The 25,545-nt window shown below is 42.6% G+C and overlaps 1 protein-coding gene across 1 annotated transcript; it reads left to right on the top strand.

Annotated features, from left to right (window-relative positions):
* emc2 (ER membrane protein complex subunit 2) lies at window positions 1–25,159 on the top strand. The gene is made up of 11 exons (XM_080501207.1): window positions 1–44; window positions 710–823; window positions 3,173–3,237; window positions 4,203–4,288; window positions 5,975–6,032; window positions 11,917–12,002; window positions 12,259–12,318; window positions 15,417–15,498; window positions 15,749–15,859; window positions 17,631–17,735; window positions 24,473–25,159. Exons 1-11 carry the CDS (start codon window positions 5–7, stop codon window positions 24,557–24,559), a joined length of 894 nt encoding a protein of 297 aa, XP_080357333.1. The 5' UTR covers window positions 1–4; the 3' UTR covers window positions 24,560–25,159.
* The last annotated feature ends 386 nt before the right edge of the window (window positions 25,160–25,545 follow it).

Below are 25,545 nucleotides of genomic sequence, written 5' to 3'. Positions count from 1 at the left end.
AAAGATGGCGTCCGTGTCAGAAATGTACGATGTTGGTTGGGAAGGTAAGTCAAAGAAAAAGTACTTTTATTATTTTGTCAGTGACCCATTCTGTCATACTTTGAATGCGTCATGGGTTCCCACGCATTAGAATACGGTCGCGAGGAGCAGTCGAGACGAGCAGAGGACTTTAAATACAGGAGTTTACACTGCATCGCTAATGCTAGTTAGCACAGTGTGCTAACCCTTTTTCACTCTCCTGTGGGCGAGGTAACACATGGTAAATACCATCATATTTGTCCTCCGGGGACGTGATGATGGTAGAAAATCCGACGCGTGGATGTACAATGTGCCACGACGACTGGATGTGTGAAGACAGCAGCGAGCGCTTGTGTTAGCATGGTAGCATGCTCGTGTAGCGTCGTTCTGTAGCAATGTCTGTGGCTAACGCATCATCTGCCTTATCTTCTGATCCAACCCAGAACATCGAGATAACAACGCGAATATTTATATATGTGCGTGCGGCATTTTCACGTTGTACCTTGTTCGTGAGTTCATCACAAAATTAACGTTGTTTTATTGTTCACGTGCATGTAAACAAACGCCCAGAATATGGTCAGACACCTTTATTTCATTGGATATGTAGGATCATGTTAGAAATGTCATATAATACACAGTCCTGCATGTGGTGGTGCAGATTGTTCTTAGGATTTCCTATTCTTGATCACAGAGATGAGAGACAAGCTGCGGAAATGGAGAGAGGACAACAGCAGGAACAGTGAGCAAATAGTGGAGGTCGGAGAGGAGCTCATCAGTGACCATGGATCGAAGCTGGGAGACGACAGTAAGTGTGTCAAGATTTCTATTTATCAGTCTGTCTGTCTATCAAAAGTAATTGGAAATATTATGAACTCACAGCAGCTCCTATACTTTTCTGAATAAGATAAGATTTCTCTTGTTAGTTGTCCTTATGTGACATTATGTAAGATAATTGGCTTTTCCATCTATGTTCGCAAATAGAAACATTTTTGATTTAGGTTTTTTTTTTTTCTTCAATCAGAATCCCAAACCGCTCATTTTTCCTCGGTGAAAATAGTCAGACTAATGGTATTGACTGTTGCTTGATCCATACAGCTGTGAGAGATCTGATTGATCTATGTGGGTAATTTTCTTCTTTTGGATACATTTTCAAACAGGATCTCAGGTTTCCTGTGATGTGGAAAACACATACACAGCATCACTGCTGAAAGGCTAAAAATAGAAATATAGAATGGTTTACATTAAAAGAAGATTTAGGAGAGTTAAGGACAATAGCAATGCTGATTTTGTGCTTTAACATGTTGATAATATTCTGCGTTTCCAGAAATCTATTGTATTCCAGGCATTGTAACATGAATAAAGCACTAAACAGTAGCTCTAATGGTTTAAAATAATTCAGAGCCAACCCAGTCTATTGCCGTGCACAGTGCCCGGTACACTCTGAATTTTACCAGTATTTTATTTTGAGGCAGAAGTGCGTTTTACTATGCACATATCAGAGGTCACAATTTCCTTTGTAACATAACTGTCCTGTTACATTACCCCATAAAACTCTCCCTTTTCCCCAAGTCATTATGATTCATACGGTCTTTAAAAGAGGCGGATAAACACTTAACATGCCATGCTTTTATTGAAACCAGCCTTTAAACTGGCTGTGAAATGAGATGGCAATTATCAAAACAAGAACTGGAATCATAAAAGTCAAGAAAACATGGGGGATTTATTTGTTTTGGCTCAACCTGACAGATTTTCTTTGGGGTGGATCCGAATTTTATTATTCTTTTCAATTAAGAAAGGGGGTTCATTTGGCTGAACAAGCCCAGTTTTTCTTGTCAACTGTCGACCACGCTGCATTTATTCCATTAATTGGCTTCTGAAGCCAGGCTGTTAGTCAGTATGTATAATGTTACCATTGACTGAAAGAAAATAATAATTTCTAAAACATTTCTTTGTTTTATTGCAAACCGCGGAGGAAGCGATGGTTGTACTCGTTCGTTTGATGGAAATGTTACAAACTAGCTTTATTTGGTTAAATTTGTATATTTATATCAGGAAAGCAAACTTTAACATGGTGCCCAGTCTATCAAATATTGAAGGATGTAGAAAATGGACACAGTTATTAAATCACCACTTTGACCTTGATTCAAGCAGCCATTGATGGTTTTATTGCTGGTGTAAGTAGTCAGGGTAATTCTTTTACAGCAACAAATCACATTCATTCCATCTTGGGTTACTGTTGAAATGATATGGACATTCATTTTTACTCTTAGTGCAAACAAATGCTTTAAGCTGTTAACACAACCACATTAAGAAGTCACTGCTTGCTTTGGCTTGAGAACTACCGCCTGCTACAGTAACATGACTCTTACCAAAGAATAACAAACACCCCAGTGTGATATCTACATGAACAAATCTCATTTATGTCACAAGCAATTAACATTACTTTATTTTTTATGACTTTAAAGGTAGTTCTGCTTTCATTAAACCTCCTAAACTGTGCATATTCTCTGCTTTTCCACTGGTATCTTCAAAAATCCTGTTTTTTTTCCATCCTTCATCAATGAGCACTGTGTGTGGAAGATCTAATAATGAGGGAAACTAATGGTGGGGGTTAGCAAGAGATTTTCAGATAACTTTAGTATGAAAATGGAGAAGTTCATTATAACAACTTTTTTCCTTAGAAAGGGTGCACTTAAGTTTCTTAAATGTAACATGATTACTGAAATTGAATTAGTTTTATTTCCAGCTCTGTACTAGGAAATGAATAGCATGACTGCATATGCATACATGAGGGTGTTGCATGTTTTTACATTTCAGATAATTAATAACGTTAATGTTGCAGCACTGTAAGGCTTTAAATGAATACATTTTAAGTAAGATCATCGGGATCAGATGCCACGAGGAAAATGCTAAATGTGGTGTTATGTGTTAAATGGAATGGAACAGCTTTTTGAATGAACTCTTAAGCCACTGATTCAAACCATGGAAGCTTGTTTATGCGAGTACAAAAACATCAAATGCAGCTGTTGGGGATAGAATCCCAAGTTTGCACGTCAAGTGTACAGTTCAATATATCATTTTGTCGTATTACAGCAGACAGTGGAATGGAAAGGGCGTTAACACTGTCCTCTCTGTCTGTGTGTCTTCTGCCCAGTATGGATTATTTATGAGCAGGTGATGATCGCAGCCCTGGACTGCAGTCGGGATGACTTGGCCCTGGTACGTTCTCAACGCTCTTCTTCACACACCCAAGAGCTTCAAAAGCAATCGCTCACCCTCTCGCAGCCTCTCCTGTGTTTGCGGCACCCACTTTGCCAAATGTGAAAATCTGATTTTCATTTGGCCAAGTGGTATTACTCTCTCGGTACTTTGGAAAAACAATTTACTGAGAGTTGGAATTAGAGGGTGTAGCAAATGAGTGCAGGAGCTTCAAGTGTTAGCTCATTTTGGTTGTCATTTTTGGATTTAAAAGTAAAAAATTTTTGTTTCAAATCTAGAGAATTTATTTGCATTGAGATATTTTGGACTTTGTGATACTCACAGCTCTGCAAAAGGTCAAAACTTGCATGGGATAGCAAAAAGGACAGAAGATCGTAGTAACCGAAAAGCCTCATCTCCAATCAGTATGGATATGACGACTCCCCCGCCGAAATGAATGACTCATTGAGCACAGAGAAGGCAGAACTCAGTCATTACAATTAGTTGTCTGTTGGCTATCGTTTCGACGGCGCTGCCAGACTTTAAAAAGAGAAAAAAAAAAGCAGAAGGACCAGACGCAAGCTGATGGATCGTGCAAACGATCCAGGTCACACTGCAGACTTTTCCATCTCATTCAGGATAGCACTGAATGTGATTGCAGTCGTTTCTCACCTCCTTCGTGACTGTGATCAAATTTATCGTCAGTGTTTGGGGGGGGGGGGGGGGGACTTAAAAGTGGCTGTGGGAATCCTCACTGGTTATTTTGGGAAAGATGTGGCTACTCGAATGAATAAGTAGACTGAAAATTGTCGTTTCGACTGTCTCTTTCCAAACCAATGACATATTTTTGGGGGGAAATGTAAAAATCCTGACATTTTCAGGTGAATTGTAACAGAAAAAACCTTGGGTACTTGTGTGAGAGTGTAACATGAAGTTTAAATACCACCACCCATAATTGCTCTCTCCATCTACCCACATCCTTGCAGACCTGTCTACAGGAACTGAGGCGGCAGTTTCCAGATAGCCACAGAGTGAAGCGATTAACAGGCATGAGGCTGGAGGCTTTGGAAAGGTAAGCATCGTGGACCGAAAGCTCCAGAGAGAGAGAAAGAGAAGAAGTTAAGACGTTTTTTTTTTTTTTTTTCAAACACAACCTCACGTTTATGTATAGTACTTTGGGAGGAATGGGGGCAAGAAAGCGTTAGCAGATCATAAGAGGTCCAGTGGTCTGGGTGTGTGTGGGGTACAGTGTGTTTGTGTTGGATCGCCCAGCATTCCGTCTGGAGAAGAGGGCAAAGCAGAGAACAGAGGCTCAGCACTCGGTAGTCCTGTGGCCCTTTACCCTGAGTTAGGGATTCCCGGGAAGGAAGTGGTTGTGTCCTCATGTTATTGTGGGGGTCCCGCTGTCGTCTCTGGTTTCAAGTCCATTGTTGTTTTCCTTGTTCTTCTTTTACTCTTTCTATTTCCCGTCAGTATTTTCAGGCTTTATCGTACCGTTCTAGTGCCTGTGTCATGAACATGTCTCGGCCCTGTAAATATTGACTTGTCACCACAATCAGAGGGTCGAGCTCGAGGAGGAAAGATAAACAGAGGGGTATTTTAGTCTGTGCTGAGCTGAAATTAGGGTAATTCAATCTGTTTACTAGTTCGCTCCCATTCCCCTCCCAGATCACCAGAGCTGGTTTATCGGTTATGTCAGAGTTTATGTGATAATTGAGAGTGATTGCCTCTGCCCTGTCAGATTAAATAAACGGCACACTGGGATCTAATTGGCAGCAGACAGAGCTACACTTCAATGACATAACTTCAAACAGTGAGGCACCACGCACGCACGCACACACACACTTGGCTGCTAAATAAATAAAGCAAATCAAAGTGGCTCGTGAGTGGTTGCCTGGTGCCATCTGAAATCTCCCATAGTGTGGCTGAGTAATAATGTGAATGTGAGGGAAGCATCACTGCTGGAAGTGGGGCTGCTCATTGCTAATGGGAACCAGAGTTGCTTCTGTCTGTTGCACGGCTGTGGGCGGGACCATTCGTGATCGCAGAGCCACGCTTTTGGCTGCGAAAGCGTCAGCGTTGCACATTGCCACTAATAGAAACAGGAAAAAAAAAACAAGTTCAGGAGTTGGTCTTCAGTGCCTGATTCGACATGACAAGTGAAGTGCACAGGCCTGCTTCTGCCAGGTTTCTTTACCGTATGATTTGATATTTACAGCCCATAAATTTCTCCTTTAAACAGAATTGTGTGGGCTCCGTCCAATGGTATGACGCTTTGGACGTTGTTGCTTATCAGGTTCATATGTGCATAGTATGGTGTTACGTGTGGGAAGAGAGGCGGACGAACCGACAATTTAGCCGCGGATCTGCATCGATGTAATAGCAGCAGTTGTAATTTTGTTTAACAGTGAATCAAAGTGAACACAATCAAATGAAAATTCAATCTTCAAAACAGGGTGCTTTGCTTGTATTGATTTCATGAGTCATTGTGAAGTGAAATAAGCCTCTGCCCTAGTCGGCCATGTATGCAGCAACTTCAACTTAAATGTTTACTTCTTCCTTCAGATCGCTGCAGATTTCTGCACAGTCTCACTTTAATCACAGAAACCTGCCACACTGTGCACAGAAACTCGATTACCCTGAACTCTGCTTGATTTCCCCACCACCTAATTTCCCCTGACTGCAGACTGGGAATGAAACAAAACAAAACAAAAAAAAAAAAACCTCCAATGGTTTCTCTCTCTGCCTGTTTCCAAAGGTACGACGAGGCCAGCAAGCACTACGATGCCATCCTCCAAGACGACCCCACCAACACGGTAAGGCCGGGAAGCGGGGAAAGAAAGGGAAAAGTCCCTCTGCTTCGTGTTCTACTTTGCTGCACTTTGTGGTCTCAGCTTTTTTGGAGGGCTTTAAATCTGTCGAGGCACTTCGGTGTTCGCGGTGAGAGTGAGCTAAGTTAAACTCCTCTTGGCCTTTCTGGCCTCAACCACAGTGCTGATCAGCCTATCACCCACACAACTGAGAAGTGCTTTAAGGGAGGAGGGTTGGGGGGGGCATTGGTTGAAGACAGAGGGGGTTGATTCATGGTCTCAGTCAGTGGGAGACATGTTTGGTGGAAGTAAAGTGTAAATAAAGGTCTGGTCTTTGAAGTATGTGATATATTGGACATCTCAGATCTCCGCCCTGACTGAACACGGCTAAACTCCAGTCCCACCTTCTCGTTTGCCGCTCACTGGCCTCAGGTGTAAAGCAGGGCGAAATGCACACTAAGCCAGCAACATTGAGATGTCCAAAATAATCCCGCTCCCTCTCTTTTCCTTCTTCTCTTTGCAATTAACAGTTCATCACTACAAAATGACTTGCAGAAGCAATGTCCCGCCTTCACTCTGCCAATCCCACATCGCTATCCTCAAACATAACGTACCTGCTGTTAATTGTTTCCATCAGGGCGTGTGGCCACGCAAGAAAATACATCTTTTAAAGGCTTTTCGAGAGAAATCATAACCCTATTTATTTTGGCTACACCCCCCCCTCCCGCCGCCCCCACAAAGATGTTCCAACACACTTCCTGTGCCGTGCTGCCATATGGATCACTTTAGACGTATTAAATATTTTATTTCATCGGCTTGCAGCATGCAAAGGACACATCATAGACATGAGAAAAGGCACACCATTTTCAGCCTTAAACAAATAGAGAGACTCCCCACTGAAAATAACTACTAATCCTCACTGCGCCCCTGACGCACCCTGTCCCGCCCTGCTCGCTCTTATTGTGGCACCTCCTCGTCTTTATCTCGCACTGTGGGTAACCGCAGCTGTCGCGCCCCCCCACTGCGCTCTGTCTCGCTCCCACCTTCGCCATGTCAAGAAAATCCCATTTTATTTTGTGTTTTTTGTTGCTGTTGGAAGTTTGCACGTCGCATTGGCAAGTCAGCGCTTTTGAAAGTGAGCGTAGGACTGTTTTCATAGGCAGGTCTCCTCTGTTATATTTCAGTTTAAAGGAGTGCCTGGGTCACTGTGTGGGCTGTTTTCTCAAGCATGCGACAAGATGAATACTAGTTATAACCGAAAAAAAAGTCTTGAATTGTTTTCAATGTGTGCTCGACATTTAGTGGAATATGCCTCAAGTATGATTGCAAATATATATATATTCCATTGCAGTTGCTGCCTGGCATATAAACCTGTATCTGTGGTACAGTATCATCTTAACCAGGGGTGGCACAGTTGATTTTTCTCAGGAGCAACACACAAAAAGACTGCTAAGAAGAGCTGGGCCATGAGGTGAACTCAAAGTACAGTATATTACATGGTTTTGATAAGGTATTGTTTCCACTTTGAAGTAATTTGTGTTTTGTGTGGAACTCATTAAAATGGTCATTTTAGAGCAGCTGTGTTTCCTCACAAACTAAATGTGCAACTTGAGGAAAATAGAGCTGCATTTCAGGGAATAATTAAATATATATATATATATATATATATATATATCTTGTTAAAAACCCTACATCAAGGGTTTCAAACTCATTTTAGTTCAGAGGCCACATGCAGCCCAATTTCATCTTGAGTGGGCTGGACTTCTAAAATAGTGCCATGATAAAAAAAACGTTTGTTGTTGTATATGTGAGTGTATGTGACGCAAATGTCTATATTTTCACAAGACCAAACAATTACTACCAAAAATGACGACAATCTCAACATAAAGCCAATTTTAATGAAATCTTGTAGTAAAATACATTGAAATATCCCCTAAAATTATTCTAAAGCTGTTGCATTATGGGTGTTTTTATAATCTCACCCTGGCAGCATGGCTTTGAGGCACGTTTGATAGCAACGAAGTAGCTGGCTTTCGTGGCAGCATTACCGATATTTCGGCTCAGGTTTCAGTGTTGCGTTGTCTCAGCTACTCTGAAGAAATTTGCTTCTAAAAAAAAAACCAAAACAAAATCGTATTGGTTGGAACTCTTCACATTTTGCTTGTTGGTTTCGCGGGCCTGGTTTGGACATGTTTTGGCCCACATGCCTTTTGTTTGACCTGCATTATCCACCAATATAATGTTTTGGTTTTTTTCTGGGTTCGCGATTGTTATTGTAATACATCACATCCTGTATTAAAAAAAAATAAATAAAGGTTTGATTTTGCAAAGGTCCACTGCTTGTCCACAGGCCCCACTTAACCCACATTATGAATCGACAAGCATATAATATTACACTCTCTGTGGTAACTACTTATTTATCACCATGAGCATAAAATAGTCACTGCAGCTGCAGATTCCACGAAAGACTTGTTGACTGGAGCTGCCTGCATTGAGAGTTTGAGGCGGGTGGCAGGTCTAATAAAAAGTTAAAATGGATTTCTTTTGCTTGGTTTTTAAATAAGAATCAAAAATTTGTTATACTACGACACCATATTTAATTTTATTACCATCACGACCACATTAACGTTTATTTACATTGTTGATTTCATAATCATTATAATTCATTTGCTGATCAGGACCCAAGGCCACTATAAGCTTATTTAAATAGCAGATGTTTTTAAATAAATAAGCTATATAAATAATATCCAAAACAACCCTCGTATTTATGATGCCTCACATGGAAATAAGAATCTGATGGCTGCTGAAACCACTTTGAGGTGATTTTGTCCAAGTGAAGACTCAAGAGGAAGCCACATTCACGTCTTTATTCCTTGACACGTTGTCATTTTCATATAGAAAGTGGGTGTTACTACATGTTCTGCAATTGGTGGTAACCTGCAGCAAATTGTTTTGCATGCGTCCACTGTTTTGACAAAGGGAGTTGTAATTTTGGTGAATCCCAGGGCGCTTCCCCGCTGTGGCACAGATCTTATGGAGATTGCAGCGACATCCTCGGAAAGGGAACGGTCCATTTCCTGGTGTCTGCCCGCAGGGTCCCGCCTCCCTTTGTGAGCAAGAAGCTGTCAGTCAAATCCGCGGACTGGGAACAGAACAAGTCAGACAAATGGGTCCTCTATCCCTGGGACGTTAACCTTAAACCTTTTTTCCCACAATCCTCATCCTCTGAAGGTGGAGCGAGACCGTGATTACACCACCCGGGTCACCTGTTTACTGCGCGAGGGCGGTCTCCTCCCCACATGTTCTCCGACATGCTCGAAAGCAGCGGGCAGGGGATGGGCCTAAGAAATGGCGGAAAATTGGCGACCACAAGGAAGACTTGCGCGGCATCCCAGCATGCGAAGCAGAGATTGGAAACTGAGCTGTTGTAATTACAGGCTGTGGAATAGATGTGGTACCCATTAACCAAAATTGTTGAATCAACAAAAATTGCTCAAGGTTTTTTTTTTTGCCATGGGCCTGTCCAAAAAATGTTTCAAACTCTTAGCCCTTCCATTGCTCGCTATGTTCCGATACCTACAGCAACGAGCTGGCAAAATTTGTGTCTGCGTGCATTAATGCAATTTTTCCCACTTTTTTCACTTTTACAGAGTATTTTCAATCGTGCGGTGTCCACAATATTTGCATACACACATTTGCCACTTTTGTATTTATTTTGCACTGACCAGACTTAATCTAATATCGAATTCCACCGCTCTCGTTTTACCCCCATTTTTCAGCATCAAAACGGCAGCATTTCTTAAATAAGCCATTGAGGTCACATAGCCGAGTCCTGAGGTAGACCCACAATCAGTTGCAATTACACATTCATTGTCAGACAAGAGTATATTTGTCTGGATTTGATTGATGTGAAATTTAAAGCCACAATTTGGATTTCATCGACCACTTAAATATGAATATCATTTTATAAGCTAATTTAGTCAGAGTATGTCAAACAGATTGAAATTGCACCGAGGCTGTTGTGTCCGCAGGTGTAAACAAACCTTGAACAGGATTTTTTTTCTCTCTCTTTTTTTTTTTTCCATGTCTGTCCAGACTTGTCCTCGGCTAAAACCCCATTTTTTAATGTCAGCTTTAAGAATGTGCTAGGTGTGTCACCCTCGTCGTGATGGTTCTTATTAAAAAGGAAGGTTGCGGTAGGTCGAAGCATGGAGCCAGGGGTGATGTAAATAATCCAGCCCTCTCTCCTGAGGTCGCCTCAGAGCGCTAATTAAAAAAGAATCACGACAACACAGGGCGCAGAGGTTTTTTTTTTCTGGATCATTAGTTAGAGAAAGGAGGCGAGAGAGGAGGGGTTTGGAATCGCTTCACGTGGTGTGTGACTCTTCGGGGATACAAACTTCCATATGTTTCTTTGAGCCCCAAGTACTTCTTTATCTGGGAGAGGAAAACAAAAAAAAAAAAGTTGTTGGAGGAATGGGTACGGTTAAGGCGGGAGAGCACAAGAGCTAAAAGTTACAGTTTTCATTACTCGTATTTGTTTTATTAATTGTTCTTTCTGTTTCTGCTCTGGTGCTTTCTAATGAAACCTATTCAAAACTTGCTATTGAGGATAAATGACTTTTTTTCACAATGGTGAAGTAAAATGGTACCACATTTATACATTTGTGTCTAAGAAAGTCTATAAACCCCTCTATCTGATTGTTGATTTACTAAAACATCACAGTGAAGACAAACATTGACACTCAGCAGTCTCTACTCACAAGCCTACAAAGTGTTTTATTGTGGTTTTCATTTGATTTATTATGGTAATCTAATTTTGTTGTGGTGCAGGTAGAAATCCTTTCCACATGCTAATAGAGGTTCCCTTTGTTTTATGAAGATGTTGTCCTCTTTCCTGCATGCCTTCTTCGTCGTCTTTCTCCCCCCCCCCTCTGCTTGCATCTAAAATATGGTTTGTCAGCCAGGGCTTTGGTGTCTCAGCAGGTCTCTGTCCCAGCATGATGGATAAGTAGATTCCTTTTTTGACGGCTGTGTCAGAGGAGGCCCAAATTTACAGCCCCCTAGACATGACTCATGCTCAACCCTCAATGGCTTTGGTTATGAGCACAGGAGAGGAAGCCCCACTCAATCAAATGCCAGTCCATAAATTAAATAGGCAATGGCAGGGTAGTGCACTCCTAATGCAGTAGCAGCAGCAGCAGCAGCAGCCTCCTGTTAAGTTTTCACTCACTATCAAAAGGAGACAGAGGTCGGCTCGAGGCGGAGAACGGAGTCAAACATTTGGAAAAGTCAGAGTAGCAGAAGTAATACTTTCTAATTCAGATTGATGAGAATCTAATCCACCTTAAGGTCAGTTCAACTTCAAAACGAAGCGGAAAGCAATTTTCAGCTGATGTAAGTGGAGGCTGGTGTAGCGCTCCATGCGTGCCGTGCCGGCAGGAAGACAGGCGTTGGGGTTTGGAGAAGTGTGCCATTTTCCCCACTTGGTTATGGGATGACTCACCACTTTATCTCAGCCACTGAGCTCACTCCGGATCCCAAACATTGACTCATAATGTGTGTCCATCTTCTGATGGACACAGCCGCTAACTATGTCCAATTATGTCTTGATAAGCTTATATTCTCCCTGGTGCCACAATAATAAAATTAGCAAAGCGGACAAAGTTATGTTGATTGTTCAATGTGTCTTTTGTTGTTTCTGTCTGCGCTTACTATAATGCACTAAAGTGCCATTTCTTTTATAGAAATGACTTGGTGTCGAAGCGGAACTTTAGGACAGAGTGGGGTGCTCTGAAAAGACACTTACACTCCCATTTCTTACACACACTCATCCTCAGACAAACACTCGAGGAGCTCAGCTCCTAATCCTGTTTACTCTGCTCCGCAGGCAGCGAGGAAGCGCAAGATCTCCATACTGAAGGCTCAGGGGAAGAGTGCCGAAGCCATCCGGGAGCTCAATGAGTACCTGGAGCAGTGAGTGTGTTTCTACACGAGGTGGCGAGGGTCAGACTCCCCCTCCTCTTGTCTCCCCCCTGGCTTTTATTTTAATTAAAAATGGCTCTGCTTTCAGTCGTGCTGGCACAATCTGACCATGATATGCCAACAAACTCTTTCTTTGATAGCTGCAACATTCAGTGCTGTTAGTGTTGTACACAAAGGTCTACTTATATAGTCTTTGGATTGTTGAAAATGGACGGAAGAAAAAGTAATGTCATTTTGTGTTTTGCAGGTTTGTGGGTGACCAAGAAGCATGGCATGAGTTATCAGAGCTCTACATCAACGAACATGAGTAAATATATCTTTTTGGAATTGGTGAGAATGTGAATGGTGTGACTGTTGGTGATGCTTTCAGAAATCTTTTGCTAATTATTAAAGACATAATTGACTAAACTTGACAAGATTACCAAAGCTTGGAAAGGGCAAATTTCTGTGATATGTTGTCGTCTGTTCAGCTCAAACATGTTCAGAGGTGTTGAGGGACTTTTTTTTTTTTTTTTTTGAAGAACTTTCTTCTTCTTTCAGGGTTGGAGCGAGACAGCATTTTTTTTTGTGATTACACTCTGACCCATCTTTGCAATAATAATCTATTTCGACCAAATTCAAGCAAGACATTTTCAGGTGTTGACAGTAAACTGGAGTTTCATCATGGAAAGTCACAAAAATGGGTTGTTGGCATCATTGTTTTATCAAGACCAAAGACCAAACGATACGAAAAAGAAAAAAATCAATCATACTGAGTGGAGTGTTTATGCCGTGTGAAATCAGATATAAAATGATTCAGAATGGCAGCTGTATGTTCAGGTTGTATCTGTCGGTTTAACAGGGCTTCACATCACACTGATGGCTTGATCTCCTGAGGGCTGCTGGATGGTCACAATGGAAGGCGTTGGGGATGCCAAACTCAGCCAGGAGCCTGAAAGGAGCTCTGTCCATGTTTGTCACATAAGAGCAGTTTAATAGGATTTCAGTCTTAAGCCTCCTCTCCTCCATATGAGAGCAGAAAAGACTCCCTGGCCTCCCACTGATACTTCAGTTGCCAAGGAAAAATGCCAGACGGACAAGAGCAACGTAGAGGAAAAAATAATTTTGTTTGTGTCACCGTTTATCCGTCCTTAATTGTCTGGAGCTTAGAAGTTAGTGAAGCAGTGTCCGCAGTTAAAACTGTGGTTTTTGTACGTGTGTGTGTGGTGCGCCTGACTCCGCGGTTGCTGCGGTACGTAGGCAGCAGCAGCAGGAATGCGCAGCACGGTGAGAAGGCTACTTATTGGATATTTCATGCTTTTGTCTGGGGAGGCTTTATTGCTGTAGTAGCCAGAGGAAATCCAAGGGTGAGCGGATTATCTCCGAGCTTATCCCAACACTTCTAATATCACACCATTCACTCCCACAGCCCCTTATCTACAGGCGTGTCAATTTCTTTTCTTTGTTTTCTTTATTTGGGGTTACAAACTCCCTGTTTCCCCTCCTCCTCCTCCTCCTCCTCTTCCGGAAAGCCCAGCCATTATCGCCAGTCTTTTCCAAGAGGGACAGAGCGGCGGGCTGAGAGAAAGAGCGAGAGAACACTTGCTGTGAAATTCCCAGGAGAAGGTGGTGGCACTTTTCTTACCCCCCCCCCCACTCCAACTCCACCTCCAGCCAGAGAAAACAGAGGCTGATATAGAAGCAAGCAAGAGAAATAAACTCTCCTCCCCTCGGTGCCCAACACCCTGGAAGCTAAAAATAAACAAAGAAGTGTGTATTTGCCTTGGAGTTGTTGGGGTTGCAGCAGGCGGTAGCATTAACACATAAATAACATAATTAATAGTCTCTCTGTGTTGTCATTGTTTAAAACATTCCTTATGCCAGTAAGAGAGGAAATTATTTTGTCTGTTTGCAAGTAACGTGCTGAGCCATTGTCGGCGTCGACTCCTGGCTTCTTACCCAACTTGTGAGGGCATTCAACAAAATTGGACTGGTCGTCCAAAATTGCAGGATAAATAGTAATATTTTTTTTCCCAAACATACTTTGCACAGTCTGAATCCATTTTTGTCTCATACACAGTGGGAGCTGTGAGGAAAGTCACTGTTGATGGTTTTGCTCTCCTCCAAAAGAAACAAAAGTGATTCTTAGGCTTGCATGTGATGGTGACTCCAGACCGCTCGCGAGCTGCCATAGAGAGCGGCCCGGTGTTGGTAGGACGAGATGCCTCATTGTGAAAGGTAGGAGAGTTAAAGTTCTGGCCCCAGCACAAGATTCTGCTTGATGGCTGATGCAGCGGGGCTCTGTTGCAGGCCACGGCCGCTGCACGAGCACATCTGAAAGTCTTTACGGAAAGGAAGTGGTAATTGTAAGCAGCCCCCAACCTTCCAAGCCCTCTGATCCCCCCCCCCCCCCCCCCCCCCCTCCACATCTACTCAACCCCTTCCAACTGTTTATTTCTTTTCCCCCACCCCCCCTTCTGTGTCCCACCTTCTCTTCCCTCCTCTGCTGTTAATCTTTCAGCTAGTTACCATGGCCAAGTCTAAGTAGACTGATAAGTTCTTCATGTTGACGTGGACAACATTTGGATCACGTTGCCTCACCACAGAAAGAAAAAAAAAATCAGCCTCGTAGCATTTCACTCATATTTCAGTTTAGGCAGTTTGTGTCTATTCCCGCTCAGACAAATGTTGACACAAGGAGGGTTTTTTTTTTTTCTTCTGGTTTTCCTTTTTATTGATAAGGCTCGCACAGATTTTCAGAAACACAGACTACAAAAAGCATTCATCTTTCTTTCTCTTCGTGAGCCTGCTTCTTCTTCTGCAATTTGTGCATGCTGGTTTTGTTGTACAGATGTTTTATGGCCTCGTGCTCCGTGATATATTGTGTCTGCTCTTGTCTTGGCCTGGTCCAGAGAGGGGAAAACTGTGTATTAGAAGTGGAGTGGCAGCAGATTAGTGTGAGGTCAACAGCTCAGCAGTCTGCTGCTGAGAAGTGATCTCATCTGAGTATAGGCACAGTGTGCCAGCTCTTACTGTAGTGCTGACCTCAGGAAGGTAGTTAACTACACATTAAAGGCAGAAAAAACACACAGACGGACAAGATTGATCCTCAGTGTCCCCCAAAGGAGGGAGAATCACCACACTAGATGGGCTTTTACCTCTGCCAGCTGTCTGGACCGAGTACCCTTTACTGTAAGACTGAAGAAAAAAAACTTGATGTCATCTGGTGGATCTTTACACACCTCTGCAGTGTACGTTATAAGTCTGTCACTTGGAAACTGACCCATACTCCGCTGAGCTTCAATGTAGATTTATACCTGTAAATTTATTGGGCATGTATGTTGTGCTTCACAGTTGAGCAAGCTAAAAGATGACACATCCACAGCTGTATCAATCGGCTCACTGTTTGCCTTGTCGATTCCACAGCTATGGAAAAGCTGCGTTTTGTCTGGAGGAGCTGATGATGACCAATCCTCACAATCACTTGTACTGTGAGCAGTACGCTGAGGTAGGTAACCGCCTGGTTGTCCGTCATCAAGCACGGGGGTAAACTGCGAAATAAATATTAACTCTCTGTGAACGATGTCTCTTCGTAACACCTCAAGACACACTTAACGTCATCAGAGAATGTGGACTTGCAAAGGAAGGCGTGTTTACATGGGGGTGCACGTATTGTTTATTCAAATGCTGTGCTGTCATTGCTTGTGCTGCCCCTTTAGGTACAGCTCAATGGGCGTGTTTAATGTTTCCTTACACAGGTGAAGTACACTCAGGGAGGGCTGGAAAACCTGGAGCTGTCCAGAAAGTATTTTGCCCAGGCGCTGAGGTTGAACAATCGCAACATGAGGGCCTTGTTTGGCCTGTACATGGTGAGTACTTCTTCGCATGCAGAGACGATGAGATAGAATAAGAAGGGGAAGAAACTAAAACAGTCGAAAACCCCTTTTTTTTTTTTTTTTTTTTGTAACCCTGTGGTTTTGTCAAGGCTGAGGCTGGCCACAGTGTGTGTCAAGCAAGACTGGACTGTTTGTGTGTGTGTAAGTGTGTTTTTTGGGGTGAGGGGCGAAGAAGGGGCTCTCAGACAGGTCAGCTCTCTGCTGACTCAAACGGTGAACTCCAGCATTGGAAAAGTCTGCCCCTCCGGAGCTCTTTATTTTCGTAATAATACCCCTTTGGTGAGACTTTATGTGTATGACTTGAATAAATAAAGTAGTCACGGAGTAAAAGAGAGAATTGAGAGAGGGGGGAAAGAGCTGCCCCCAAGTATTTTGTCACTGTGAAATGATCCTACCAGGTGCTGGTTTGATTGTAGTCGTGGTTGCAAAAAAGCCCCTTCATCGACATATTTGTTTAAACAGGATGTTGTCTGCTAGCGCCAGTGCATCATATGTAAGAGAGACCTGACATAAAAACACAAACAAAGCGGCACAAGGAATAAAAAAAAAAAAAAAAGCAGAGAGGGGAAGCTGGCCTTACACAGAGAGCCTCTGTGTTTTCCTGTGCTCTGCGCTGGGATTCCTCAGGCAGTCCAAACACCTCACAGCAGCCTGCACCCACTCAGAGCTCGCAGAGGTGCAAGCGGCAAGTACAGGAGGAGTGGGGCAGGGTCAAACCCAAAACATTGGCTCCTGGTAACGCTCAAGCTGGTTTGGAGACAGAACAGGCCACTTTCTGTTGACAAGCCATCCGCTGACACCGGGGTGTTTAATGGATACTTCAGGTGGGCGTTTATTCTTTATCAGTGGCAGATCCGTCTTCAGGGTGCGCTTTGCAGATTATCAGCTCGGCTCGGTGGTCCGAATCCTGACAGGTGCAAGAAGTTCAGCGCAAGGGCAGAAAACTTTCACCATCTCGCACCACGCGATTCAGCACACGACAAACCTGGCAACACTGACCACAGTTGGGCTGCGGGTTGGTTACTGACAACACTTACGTGGGGATTCCCCTCCATAATGGTGTGCGCTGTTATTCGGGGGATAGCCTGTCTGGGTTGACATCATCTGAATTGAGGTTTCTCCTGTGTAAAAATATATATAGAGAAATAAAGAAAATGCTTACTCAAAATTACAGGAGCCAAACCATTTTTTTTAGAAAAAAAAACCAAATAAAGGTTTCCAGGTTGATGAGTGTGTAGTTAAATTTTCAGCACACTGGTCGTGAAGGCTTTGAAGTGCAGGCGGGGTAAGCCCTCTGGGTTTTGCTATGTGGAGATGATGGTAGGAACATGGGAAAGACATGGGGATTTGTGGTTCGGAGGGTAGCCGTCAGTGCAGAGACTGCGATTCACATGGCGCTTCTTCTCTCTTTGCATTTTTTATTTATTTATTTTGTGCCTCAACATACAAGCTTCTTTCATCGCCGTGAATCGATGGTGTTAGAGAAATTAGGCCCTGTTAAGTGACAATTTACGTATGATGCATTAAAACACTCACTTTTTCCTCCCCATAAGTGATTTCCCCTGTGTCATCAGGCCAGGGTCTGTTTTTTCTCTTCATTTCTGCCACAATGACTAGCAGAGTGGTGGATGGTAAGAGTGGTTGCACATTCATCTCAATTACGCTTTTATTGCTGTTTCACCAAGTTTTGATATAAGAACACCCCTTTCCCCTGTTCTCTTCTTTTCTATTTTCCCTCCGTCAGTCTGCAAGTCACATCGCTGCCAGTCCCAAAGTTAGTGCCAAGGTGAAGAAGGACAATATGAAGTATGCCGCTTGGGCTGCCACTCAAATAAATCGAGCCTATAAGGTGAGTCCCCGACTGATTTTAATTGGACTTGATGTTCAAGCACCCATCTTTGGTACATTAGTCTTTCCTCCTGATGGCTTTGTCTTCTGCTGAAAAAATATAGTTTCACTTTTTCCCACATTACTCGTCCAGCAGACACCAAAAACCACCAATCAGACTCCTCGGTCGTGTCTTTGCTTTCATGGGACATTAACACACAATAACCAGACATCCTGAAATCCCCTTCATTTGCATAGAATGTGAAAAAGCATTCACCACCAAGTGACCCCCGAGTGCACAGCAGTTGCGATGGATGCCTTTCGACTTTCACACTGTTGTACTAACAACCCGGGTGTCTTTCAGTGTGTCTGGGTACATTTACTGTTAATGTGTTGACTTAAGGCCACAACGTCTGCTAAAACTTTATCCCACAAGCTGGCTTCACAGATGAGCTTCTCGCTGAGCCACAAGGCGATTCTCAGGGGACGAACAACACGCCAAACTGCAGCCGAGAGTTGTCGTGTTCAGTCCCTCTCAGAGTTGGCTGTTGACCCTTCGGTGGTTTGAAAGAACTGGCAATTTTCTGGCAATATCATGTGTCTTATCATACATTTTTTTCCCCCTTTCCTCCTTATCCTCGGTGTATTTCGCAAATCACAATGTGTCTCATAGGCCAGAGATCTTTAAAAACAGAACATCATATGGGATACATTCAAGCGTCATTTGTGTTTAGCAAGAAATTTACATGCATGTCATTCGAAGTCTTGAAAGAATTTAAGAGTTCGAGAAATGTGGGTTTGCACAGCGACACATTCACAGTATATATCGGGGATCCTGATGTGTGATGTTTCCAAACAAACCTTGTTTTCATATTAGTCACATTTAGTGGCCGTCTTCGTTTGACGGAGTGTAAACACAGACCTTAGTCACCTGGAACTCCGCAAATGTGACGTAATGACAGGACTTTCCATCCAGGTCAACAAGCCACATCCTTCCATGTTCGATGAAGACGCCAATGTCAGCATGACCTTTAGAGTCACAAAACACGTGAACAAAATTATGGTAGGATGAAAAAAAAAAAACTTGTTTGCAGCCATACATTGAATTAGGACAACAAATCCATTCAAAAGCTCTTTCAAGCACAACTTTTATCCAAGTCAATGGTCCAGTTGTCTCGTTGCTCAGGATTTCCAGCATGCAAAGGCATCGCTTCCTCAGAAAGTTGCAGTTTGAAGTTACAACCAATAATGCAGTTTTTGGGCCCACTATATCTAAGAATATATAAAAAATATGATTCAATGATTCGTTCACAAGACATGAACACATTTTGGACTCAATGCAACAGTCTGGAAGAGACTACTGTTTTGTATGATTCATTGAAATGTTCTACAACTTTTAAGTGCAGAGAAACAAAATTAAAACACTGTTGTTTATGCTGGGATGTCACACTAAACTAAACCTTGAATCAGGTGTCCTCAAATTCCACCTTTCAACTATAGCTGTGTATTCACGTATTCGTATCCACACATTAACACGGAGAAAGGGAAGATGGTGTTACTCCAACACTGTCGTCATGACAACCTAAATGCTGCAAAAAACATTTTTAATAGGGATCCTATGTACCATATGTGTTGCTGTTTCAGGCGTCACCAATTAAAGATGTAATGAGTGGTTGAGTGTGTGTGGGACCTGACAAGAGAGAGGGGCTCCCCGCTGGGCCCCTTAAGAGCTCGTCTCACCACACTCGACTCCCCTCACAACGTAGACGCATTTCACACGTCGAGCGTGGAGACAAGCCCGTCTGCTGCTGGAAAAGCTGCATGTCAGGAACATCTCCCCGAACGCCCCGGAGCATGTAGCTGAAGTCTATTATTTGTTAGAAGTTAAAATGAAGTGAACTGTCATCACTGAAGTAGTGCACAGCTCTTTTTTTTTTTTTCGTTTTTCTTCTTTTTAGGTTCACACTTAATATGGTCGCAGATACAGATCTTCAGGATCAGCAGAAAAATGTAGGGGTGATGTGGTCAACAAAATTAGTCAATCAGATGTTTCCATTGATGTGAAGTTGCTTTGATCAAGTACATTGGCTGACCTCATCTCACTGTCGAGGAAAATCTTTGAACTCAGCAGGACACAAGATGAATATCCCAAACAGCTAACTTTCTAATATAAATCAGAGCGAGAAGAGCTGTTAAATTAAAATTAAAAAACATAAAAAACCTTTTATACTCGGGAACAATTTCGTCGTTTTCCCATGCCCAAATATCTGAAGACAAATACCCGCAGTGTAAGACTTCATCTGAAAGTTGTTACAGAGGTTACACAGTAGCTTAACCAGTTTTGTCGCACATGTTTTCCTTGCTTAGATATTTTCTTTATGGCCAAGAGGGTGTGGGAGAGGTTTTACCCACAGACAGAAAGCACATCTGTGTTTGGTGATGTTGGCTTTCATGAGCCGAATAGATCAGGGTTTGGTCCCAAACACGATCTCACATCAATCTCTAGCATTATGTCCTTACTATTAAATTGACGGCTTTTTGTTTCCATTTGTTTGAAATCCCAAGAAATTAGGCTTCTGCTAACAGATTTTAATACTTTTCTGTAGAATATAGTTTATTTCTTGTCTTCATTTGCCAATAATAAAATCCTTTGAACATTGATGTAATATTTGATTTCCGCGTATTAAAATCGTAATGTTTCAGAGTAAAAAAAAAAGCCATGTTCCAGATTTGAATATTATTCGTATCCGATATTAGAAGCTGGAGATGGTACCGAGTGAACAGCTTGTACATTACTATTGAATGAAAGTTGAAATTGTTTCATCAGTAAGAGAAAAAGTGTAAATTTTCAAAATGAAAATATTCCTGATTCATTTCAATTTACAAATGTTTGGCACAATTGGGGGAATAAAATGGTAATCAGCCCCCGACAACCGGTAAATGGGCATTATTCAAGCTTGATGGGGTCTTTAGGCTTCTCTTGGAGGCCGCCACGCAAGTGTTAGAAAGGTTGATGATGTGGCTTCGATCTCGTGTTGACGATAATGAGACACTTCACTCAGTCACACCTCCGTCCTGCAGGGAGAATGATGTGAACTCAATCGCTCAATAACCACCTGTATTTGTTACCCTGTAATAGTGCGGCCGGACGGGGAACTTAACTCTGCTATAAGTGTGTGCGTGCGGGTATAGTGTGCATCCACAATTTTTGTTGTTTTTCGCACTGTGAGACAAGTTAAATGACAAGGTGTGAGGTTGCCTCCTTTATTCTGTTTCTCCCACCTCCAGTTCAAGGACTTGTGAGGCCTTTAGGGAGGGGGGGGCGTCAGACAGCTGCAGGCTGCTGTACGACTGTGCTGCCTGATTGATGGTCCCTTTAAAGTGTTGTTCATGTCAGTCGTCCACTTTTATTAGGCTCTGGTACCTGGTGATTGTCATACCTCAGTGTGAGAAAAAGGTGGGCAGGTGAACGCAAGTGGGAGCAGACGTCGACGAGAGGTCACAACTGACTGGGGGTCCGTTTCTGAGAGCAGGGGGGGGGAGGTAATTACCTCGTGGGGTTGGCTGACATGTAAAAGACCTGGAGATGTGTATGCGCTTTAAAGCAGCGCTTCTTGCCCTACTGCCCTAACTCCAAACAAATTCTCTGATTAGCTCCTCTGTCACGGACCACAGGCTCCCACTGCGTCAGGACTCTTATTATCAGATGCTCTAAATAGATGTGGAGCTGTCTGGTCTGCTCCTACTGTTGTAGAGCTGGGCAGGAGTTAATGTGGTGGTCTCACCTCAGGCTGAGGAGATAATTGACTACCGGGCCCGGGGTAATGGCGCATTAAGCAGCAAAGCAATGAAATGCACTGATCGTTATAGTCACCCCACCGCACACACACACCCTAAATCTAGAAGAATGACTCACCCTTGGAAATTACATAGCCAATTGTACACCTTAGCCAAGTGCGCTCGCTTAACTGGGAGTTTGGCAAAAGGGAAGGAAAAAACTTTTGCCATGGAAAGACAGTATGGGCTAGGTTAAGACTACAGTTAGTTCCTGTTTGTTGAGGCTTGCGCAAGACGAAAGGTTGAATGAATAAATGTCTCACTCATAAAATAAGGGCTTTATGTAGAATATATCATTGCTTTTCCCTGTGGTTTTCCACAAATGTGATGTCGACACACGAGGATGCGCAACTTGAAAGTCTTGAATCGATTCCCTTTGCATGTTTGACTCTGGGTAATTTTGACCACCCTAAATTACAGTCCAGGAAGATTCTCGAGGTGGGAAGTACCCAGAAAGAGCAGAGTTTTAGGGTTGGTTTTTTTTATGGTTCGTGTCAATATTCACACTTTCAATACGTATGTCAAACTGTGGCCATGTAGGATCCAGATTCCAGTAAGAATGTTGCTTTATCATGGTAAAAGTTGGGTCCAGTTCCTCTGTAAGAGTAACAACACGAGACAGGTTGAAGGTTTGAAACCAAATTAATATGAAGACTGGCCCCAATATTAATGGTTGTGCAGTATGCTGATGATGTACAACTGTAAAAAACTTCAAATGATAAAAATTGGAAATAGCATTGCCATACAGTGATAGTTATTAATTGTAAAGAATAAATAGATAACTGAGAAATATCTAGCATATTGACTAAAATCTTTCTTAAAGAAACTTCAAGATGGGAATGATGCCGTTAAAAAATCCTTCTTGGTTGCTGATTGCAGTTGTTTATATAACGTTTTAGAATCGCTACATTTGTGCTTTTGAGACAAAAAGACGAAGAAAACACCAAGCAGACACAGGGAATGAAACATTGATTAAAATCTTCTGGTGTTTTCCCCTTCACTAACTCTTACTATAATAGTTATGCGTCCAACTATTTTCAGATCTACAAAAAAAGTCCCTGCAATTCACAAAGTCCTGGTTCCTATTTCTGTCCAGCTGAACATGCAGCAGCCCTCTTGTTGCTCTCTTTCACAACTTTTGTTTGGACGCCGCAGGTTTCAGAGTTAGTTCTGCTGTTTCATCAGATCTGCTTGCAACAGTTACAGGCTTGACAAGCCAAGTAAAGGTGATGATTTTGTCTTCTTCCTGCTCACTGTTGAAAATTACGTCATTTTACAGCAAAACTCCCATGTCTACTTCTTAGCTTCTCTGTATGGACTACATGTTCTCACTGTGCGATGCAAGTCATGCCACTAGTGGGTGCTATGGTTCATCCTATCACCCATTTATGCACACCGGGAACAGTACACTGTAAACATTTAATCTTCCTTAAACTTGTTATTGTGCATCTACTTCTGCATATGCAGAACTATTTACTCCATCTTCTGCTATCTACACGTAGACTTAGTGTATCCAAAACATTGTGCTCAGGAAACAGTCCTCAAAAAGTTGTTTTCAGTGACTCCAAAAGCCGTGGGCCAGCCAAAAAAAAGTTCGCCATTTTCAATTAAAATGGACTTTGTGACGTGGAAGTGAAAAGGCATCATTTTTGTGTTTTCTTTTCGGGTATGTTTCACGTTCACATGGCAATGTTTTGAAAATTATGTGCGTTTACACAGAAACAGCAGAAACGCTGACATTTATGTAGTTATCAAGTTGGAGTAGTTTTTGTAATGAAACCAGAGAACCATACGCTATAAACACTAACATAGTGAGTACGCAGACATGACTGTGGACAGACGATGAAGTTGGATTGTTATTACGGTGACAACTATAAAACTACCAAAGTCCCAGGAGAATATGGACTGGAAGTCATGACATTCTGGAGGCTGTCGTTGTTGTTCTTGTCATCTACTCACACATGTGCAGATGTGTTTTCATATCCATGCAGTCAGCGTTCAAAAAGTTGCCTTTTCGGTGGCTCTGAGCGCCGTTGTCGTGTAAATAGGCACTCAAAACGCAACAGAAGTTTTCCGTTGTCGCTTGAAACCGTGTAAACGGGACTTCAGATTTCCTCCTGTAGTCTAGATATGTATATGATTTTAAGTGTTGACAAAAATGGTGTCTTATCAGTCCTGTGGTGCTCAGAACCACTGACATTCGGTTGTAGAAAAAGTATGGTGCGACTGTGATGGAAAAACACGGCCATGCTGTCTGATGTCAGTTAGACCAGTTCAACACATCCCACTTTATAGTTTACTTCATGAGATTTATTTTTGTCCATTGTCAGAGGAGGTTAATTGGACTGACCTCTGGTTATATTCCTGGTTCCGCGCCCCGGGTTGAGGAAGTCGTTGGTCCCTCTGGTTGTCTTGTCTGTTGCGAAGTTAAATTGGGGAGAAACATTGTGCATATTCTCGTACATGATCGTGGATCATAATCCGGCAGCACTTCCTGTGAAACCCCGTGGACACGGGTCGGAAATGAACGCGGGGTGTTACGTAGCCCCATTCTCCAGGGTGTGGAAGTGGACTAACGCGAGCATCCGGTCTCCGAGCGCTCTCCAAACCAAAATGGCACTTATGCAACAGTTGAAGGAAAAGCCATCTGATTAGAGGTATTATTTTACTTTTCATGACCCATTTACCAACTCCGTCTAATGACCACTGTTGTCTCGCTAATTATTTCTGCTCCGAAGCCTTCCAGACCCCCAAACACAAACGTTTCATCGCGGCCTCTGAAGCGTGTCACGGAGTGAATGAGGTTATCGCTGTCTTTAACGGAATCGGGCTCTCCATTACTTTAGCTGGCAGAGATCTAATAAGCTTATCCTCTCTTCTCTTTCCTCTTTGTGCCCCTCACCTTCCCCCTCCGATGTGCAGCTGGCCGGTCGTGGAAACAAGGAGAACAAATGCTCCATGAAGGCGGTGGAGGAGATGCTGGAGTCCATGCAGATCACGATGTCGTAAAAAGGAGGGGAAAAAAAACAAAACACAACCCGCCGTGCACACCTTTCTTCTCACCTGCCGTTCTCTCGGGGGAACATGGCAGCTCAAACAGCCTTGTAATGTGACCAGAGTCTTTTAAAGGTTTTTTTTGTTTGTTCTTGCTGTTTTTTGGCCCTTAAAACATGAATTGACTGGATTAGTCACAGAAGGTATTTGATACCCTCAAATGTGCGTAAAAATCCATTGACTAAAATGAGTTTAACCCGCAGCCAGTACTGTACCATCTCACCTTTACATTATTTTTTTTTTTTTTGTTTTATTTAGTTTTAAAAAAAATATAACTTAAGCTAACGTCACCACTCATTACATACAATATTCAACCCGCGTGACCCGGAGAAAACAACTGTACAGTGAATGCTATTTATAGGGACATTGTGGGGATTCCACCTGTCTGCACTGACGTCTTCTACTGTCTGTAAATGAACTTTTTCTCATCAAATAAACACGTGTTTTTTCTTCCTTTTGTCAATTCTGTCAATTTTTTTATGAATTGGAAATGATTGTTAAGAGAAATGTTTAGTTTATCAGATTAATTGTACTTGAGATGGAACAAATGTTTGTCAAAATTAAAAACAACAACTGAGCAACAGGTGTGTAAAACATTTTTTTTTTTTTAATCCAGCTGAAGATTTCCACTTTTCGACTTCCACCAGCAAGATCAGCTTCAGGAGAACACTTAGTAAAAACCTATTTAGGAATCAGTGAATGTTCATGACAGATGGGGAAGGGAGGCCTGTCGGAGGAGCGGGGGCCCGGTCGTCTGCACCGTCACCGCCGTTCATTGGGTTCAGTAATTGCGAAATTCAAATTGATCCAAGCGATTGTCTGAAGTCGTCGCTCACCCACCCGTACAGGGTCAGCTGTTACTTCACTCTTCTTTATTTATTAAGTCATTGCAAATGTGTCATAATTTCACTTTTTTGGGGCTGCTGGAAAACCTGAGTGTT

This window comes from Blennius ocellaris (assembly GCF_963422515.1).
Source record: "Blennius ocellaris genome assembly, chromosome: 8".
Classification (NCBI taxonomy): Eukaryota; Metazoa; Chordata; class Actinopteri; order Blenniiformes; family Blenniidae; genus Blennius; species Blennius ocellaris.
This window is presented reverse-complemented; position numbering and strand designations above follow the sequence as displayed.

Bases quoted from the DNA above. Each gene is read 5' to 3' on its own strand.
- emc2 (XM_080501207.1), top strand. From the start codon at position 5: ATGGCGTCCGTGTCAGAAATGTACGATGTTGGTTGGGAAG. The intron at 3,238-4,202 runs GTACGTTCTCAA...ACATCCTTGCAG, and splicing joins GTCGGGATGACTTGGCCCTG to ACCTGTCTACAGGAACTGAG. The intron at 17,736-24,472 runs GTGAGTCCCCGA...TCCGATGTGCAG, and splicing joins AAATAAATCGAGCCTATAAG to CTGGCCGGTCGTGGAAACAA.